At 46.8% G+C, this 6000-nt stretch overlaps 1 protein-coding gene across 3 annotated transcripts in view; it reads left to right on the top strand.

Annotated features, from left to right (window-relative positions):
* Positions 1-354: 354 nt before the first annotated feature.
* Positions 355-6000, top strand: part of LOC147008826 (uncharacterized) — a 29967-nt gene continuing 24321 nt past the window's right edge. The window contains exons 1-2 of one of the 3 annotated variants that reach the window (XM_085863874.1): positions 355-595; positions 1071-1131. In XM_085863874.1, the coding sequence (XP_085720000.1) occupies positions 1121-1131 (11 nt within the window). In that variant the 5' untranslated portion in view covers positions 355-595; positions 1071-1120. Of the gene's footprint in view, positions 709-1070; positions 1132-6000 lie in introns of all 3 variants that reach the window. The other 2 variants (XM_085863873.1, XM_085863872.1) reach the window with 2 other exon arrangements.

Raw genomic sequence — 6000 nt, 5'->3', positions numbered from 1 at the left:
AAACTCATCATGTGCCTTCATGTCTGAGTCACGTGTTGTGTCTTTGATTTGCAGTGTCACGTGACTCACGTGAGGCGATTTTTCGTTTCCGGCAAACGACAGCCCGTTGTGTCACGTGACTCACGTGAGGCGATTTTCGTTTCCGGCAAACGACAGCCCGTTGTGTCACGTGACTCACGTGAGGCGATTTTCAGCTCATATCTTTTTAAAATAAATAAATAAATCATATTACCATCGTTTATACTTGATGTATTAAACCACAAGTTTACGTTTTTGAACCCATTTTGTTTTGCTCAATTGATCGTGAAGCGGTTGGACATTTTGGACGCTGCGTATGTTTAACGACAGTTCCGTGATCACCGCGGTGCAGTTATATTAATGGACCGTCGATCGTACAGTAATCCGTACGGGCCATGAACGCACGAGTTCGTCTTCAAGGCCGCGAGTCAAAAAAAAAAAAAAAAAAAAAAAAAAAAAAAAAAAAAAAAAAAAAACTCAGCATCGAGCACGTGCCCCGCGCAAATAGGCCCCGCCTTCGTGACGTCACAGCGGAAACGCCCATTTCCTGGAATTTGTCGGTGTTCTCTTGTTGAAGGTGGGACGCGTGAACGGCGGCGACTCCGATCAAAGTGTCGAGCGAGTCTCAGACTTCGCTGATTGAGTCGGAGTTGCTGTGGCCGTGGAAGTTGAACTCCACGAACGTGTAGGGTGTGTGTGTGTGTGTGTGTGTGTGTGTGTGTGTGTGTGTGTGTGTGTGTGTGTGTGTGTGTGTGTGTGTGTGTGTGTGTGTGTGTGTGTGTGTGTGTGTGAATCGGTTGTGTTGTTTAAGTCGTGCAAGCTGTGGCTCGAAGCAGGAAGTTTACCGTTCATGTGTCTATTAACACTCATCATTACTCTCGTCGCCGTCGAAAGAATGTCTCCTTTGATCACTCCTTTTAAAACCTTCTGTTGATCCCCCTCGTGTGTGTGTGTGTGTGTGTGTGTGTGTGTGTGTGTGTGTGTGTGTGTGTGTGTGTGTGTGTGTGTGTGTGTGTGTGTGTGTGTGTGTGTGTGTGGTGTGTTTTTTGCAGAGCTGATCGTGCTGGTGCATGCTCTTCGACGTGCTGATTTATTTACTGCAATGTACGAAAAGTGAGTATATATAAAATATATCTCTTTAATATCTTGATCGTTTGTTCGCAAGGGCGCTGGAAGTGGTGGGACGAGAAATCGGGGGGGGGGGTTTAAGGGGGAGCGGGCCCCCAAAATTTAAGCCCCCTCTCAAAAATTTAAGCCCCCCTCCTCCCAGCAAGAGGACAAAAAAATGGGTGGGGATAGAGAGAATAAATAAATAAATAAATAAAAAGAAAAATGTAAAGATTCTCAAAGAAGTAGGTGGAGTGGGAAGAAGGCATTGTTCATGTGGCCCAGGACACTGGGATTTTAACGATGACAGAAGGATGACTTCTTTCTTTCTTTCTTTCTTTCTTTCTGGAGAGGGTGGCACCATATTCACAGGGGAAAGGGAACCGTTCTTGTCTTGGAAAAAAAGTGTTCCTTTTCATGGTATTTATTTTTTTTTCAAAAATAATTAATTATTCGGCTTCTGGCTTGCATGTTTGTTCGTTTGGTGTTGCACAGGAAGTCCATTCCAGGTTCAGCTCACAGGTGTGGAACAATCTCGTAAAGGCTGCGGTTTCAGCCCGCCAACGCAGCGCTTCCTGTAAGTTAAAGAAGGAATTGGTCATTTGTTCGGGGTGCCGGCGATGATTCGCCTTCGCTTCGTGGAAGATTTCATCAACATCCGCAAACTAATGCAAGCAGACGGGGACAGCCGGCTTGACGTCCATCCGAGGAATGGTGTACTTTTGTGATACAACGCTGCTTACGAAGCACCTACCCTAATTTATCGTTTGGTTGGGAATCGAACCTAAAATTCACGTTTTGGGTGTCGGGTTGAGCTGGGAATCTGTACCAGACTAAAGAGCTTAGGTCTTCGCGCACTCCCTTGGCAATCTACTGCCAGACACCCTGACGGGAATGGGAGTGATTGTGGTTAGGTGCAAAGTATGTGACCGTGTTCTGTTCCACTTTGTCACGTCATGATCGTGTCCCATGATGTGCATTTCCCCAAAAAAGGAATGGATAACGTGATGCTTAAGGAATGCGACATTCGGGCAGCACACACCCCGCACAAAGAACCGCTCGAGGGAGGCTTGCTTGATGCACAAAAATTATGAAACTATTCCAATTGTGGTGACATATTTGCACAAATAGTGCAAAAAACTGTTGCCATTAGATTCAAAGCACCACACACATGAATGCAACAGAACCAAAGAAACTGGAACAGGAAATAAATGAAGTGGACATGTGCAAAGGTTGGCCTGGAAGGATTGCCTGGAGGTACGCACACTCGCCTCAAAGCTATGTAGCCTGGGTTCGAATCCTGACCCAGCAAAAACTGTCATCAGGGTAATTCATCAATGTGAATTGATCTCCAAGGCCATCAATGTGAATTCAATGGTATCCAAGGCCATCTCCACTCATGGCTCGCAGACTTCCTCTCCTGTCACAGTAAATGTGTGGCCCTAAATGGAGTTCGTTCATCCCCTCTTCCTGTCCAGGCTGGAGTTCCTCAAGGTAGTGTTCTGGGCCCTGTTCTTTTTCTGGTTTTCATCAATGATGTCTCCGACTCTCTGGAAAGTCCCCTTTATCTCTTTGCTGATGACTCCACCCTCTGCCGTACCATCGGTCATCCCTCAGACCGGCAAGCAGCAGCTTCTTCGCTCACTGCAGATCTGGATAAAATCACAAACTGGTCCAACACGTGGAACATGTCTTTCAATCCGGACAAATCTCACACTCTCACTATGTCTCTCCGAAAGGACCGTTTAGAACCCCCCCCCCCCATGCACTTTCTCAACAATCCTCTGGAAGAAGACCTTTCTTTCAAGCTTCTGGGTCTCACTATCTGTCATGACCTTTCCTGGGAAAGCCACATTTCAAACCTCGCCTCCAAAGCCAGTCACCAACTGGGAATCCTCCGTCGTGCAAAGTCCTTCCTCGGCCCACCTGAGCTCCTGACCACTTACAAAGCTTTTCTCCGCAGCCTGATGGAGTACTGCTCTCCCCTCTGGGCTGGTGCTCCTGCCTCCCACCTTTCTCAGCTTCACGCTGTGGAAACTAAGGCATTTTGGATCATTGGCATCTCCCGCAATGAGGCTAAGTCTTTGGTCTCTCACCGCAGGTTCATCGGTGCTCTTTCTGTCTTCTACCCTCTCCTCTCCAGCCTCTCCCCCCTGCTCTCTCTGCGATTTGTCCCCACCACATTTCCGCAGGGCGCTCAAGGTCCACCAACAACCCCCTTTTGGTGAAAACTACCAAAATCACGAATCACTGCTCACCTTCACTCTTTCATCCCTCTTTTTCCCACCTTTGGAATAAACTCCCTCACTCTATTCAATCCCATTTTTCCCTCCAGGCCTTCAAAACAGCCGTTCACCACCACCTCTTATCTTCCCCCATCCAATTCCTCGATCTTTTCTACCCCCGATAATCCACCCAAGCCCACCTCCTTCAAATTCCCTGCTTTCCTTCCTGAAAGTCCCTGTAATGTCCATCTTGTATTCCCCATGTTCCCTGCCCCATCCCTCTCCCTTCCACAGATCTCCCCATGTCTCTGTTCCCCAATGTTTTGGCCTTCCCACTCCCACCCCTCTTGTCTCATGCCCCCTTGCTGTGCGTTGTGTGTTTGCTCTCACACGAGCCTCGACAAGGTATACAAAAAAAAATGTGTGTGATATACCTCAGACGGAAATTAAACTGGGAGTTCCATCTGCCGGCATTAATTGGTGGATGGTAAAGATCCCACGGTGTCCTTCACAAATAGTAGGTGAGCTATCACCACCATCATGAACACATGACAAATTCCTACTCTAACTTTAGTTGAACATCAGTCCTGGCCACCGGTTCGTGAAAGACTTGGGCCAAACCTTTCCCCGGCCAACCCCACAAGAATTGTGGCCGTTAACGAAGAAGAAGAAGAAGAATTCAGGGTGTAAAGGGTGTGCGAACCTTTTTCTCATAGGCTCTGCACACGTGGCACATCGCTTCAGGATAGCCAAACGGTGAATGACCAAATTTCAAACGGTGCGTGGGAAAATGGTAACGCCACACTTTTATAATTGCTTGTATACTCTCGAACAGGTTGACGGGAAGAGAAAGCATCCCGGTGCTATCAATTTGAAGAACGGGGATGTTTCAGAAATTATAATAGTAGGAACGTCAACCAATAGATTGCTCAGCAGATTCAAATGGCACAAAGAAGCCACAAACTGACAGGAGCCGGGTTTGGTTTGGGTTGGTCGACGCGTGCAAGGTATCACATGTTTGAGCTGGGGCAGAGAAAATATGAAGGAGACAATGACTAAAACTGGTGTCTCGACACGGCTGGCGAGCTGCCACCGGTACAATGGATGGTGAACGGAATCCAACGGAGGCATGGTCGTCAGCAAACTGCACGGACGTAACCAAGCTGGGTGATGATGACAACCTCCACTTTCCCTTATTCCTAAAATTGGCGAATGGAGAGACCATGTGGAGCGATTAAGACTGAGCATAAAGAACAATAGTGGGGCAACTTAGCTAAATATAGCATAACAATTGTGCATTTTGTGAGGAAAGCTCCAAATTTGGCACACGAGTAGCCTATCATGTTATGAACAGATTTGGATATTGGGCCATCTCAAAATTTTTGATGGCAGTGGAAAATGGCTGCCACAGCCATCAATGGCTGGATTTGAGATGGCCCAATATCCAAATCTGTTCATAACATGATAGGCTACTCGTGTGCCAAATTTGGTGCCTTCCTCACAAAATGCACAATTGTTATGCTAAGTTGCCCCACTACAAATGTAACTTATTGGTGGAAGTCTTCCTTGTTGTCCCACCCCTCACTAGATGAATTAATTTTTCGACTACGGCGGAGATTTCCACAAAGGTGTGGATCCAAAATCGTTCAGCATCACCATCAAGGACTGTTCTCTTAAGTATATATGATTGTACAGGAGGAGCAAGAATAAGTAGAGATCAACATTCGTAGAGGGGGTTCAAACTTGGGATCACAACATCTTGAAACAAGTGTTCATAAAATAACATCACACTTCCTGATTGGATGATTTGAATCAGTACCCTCTCTCCCCACCAACCCCGATTTAATATCCTCTGAAAAACAAACAACAAAATAATAATGGTGATCCACAAGTGCTTTTATTTAATTTATACACAATTTATACCATTTGCTGCTGTTCCACTTTACATTGTGGTACATGGTGCGTACAATATCCCTACGTGTGTGTAGTATACTGTACTGTGCAGTGTGTGCATGTATGGTGTATTATACAATGGGTATGCGTGTGGTGTGTCGTACAATGTGTGCGCTTGCCCACGTGGTGTGTTCGTTGTGTGTGCATGCCTGGTGTGTAATACAGTGTGATTGATGTGAGTATGTTTGCATGGTTTGGAGTAAAATGTGTATGCTTCTGTGTGCGATGTGTCCTACATGTGTTTATGTGCATGTGGTGTGTTGCATTATGTGTGTGCATGCATACTTGGTGTACGTGCAAACACAATGTGCAGTGTGCATGTGCATGCCACTTGTTTCGTGCGTGTGTGTGTGTGTGTGTGTGTGTGTGTGTGTGTGTGTGTGTGTGTGTGTGTGTGTGTGTGTGTGTGTGTGTGTGTGTGTGTGTGTGTGTGTGTGTGTGTGTGTGTGCGCGGACACGTGGTGTGTGTGTGCGTACACGTGGCGTGTGTGTGTGTGTGTGTGTGTGTGTGTGTGTGTGTGTGTGTGTGTGTGTAGACATGTCGTGATGGTGGTGTGTGTGTGTGTGTGTGTGTGTGTGTAGGTGAGGACACGTGGTGTGTGTGTGTGTCCCGTGGTGTGTGTGTGTTTACACGTGTGTGTGTGTGTGTGTGTGTGTGTGTGTGTGTGCGCGCGGACACGTGGTGTGTGTGTGGTCA

This window comes from Eptatretus burgeri, chromosome 18, assembly GCF_056783735.1.
Source record: "Eptatretus burgeri isolate ZD-2024b chromosome 18, Ebu_testis_v1, whole genome shotgun sequence".
NCBI lineage: Eukaryota > Metazoa > Chordata > Myxini > Myxiniformes > Myxinidae > Eptatretus > Eptatretus burgeri.
This window is presented reverse-complemented; position numbering and strand designations above follow the sequence as displayed.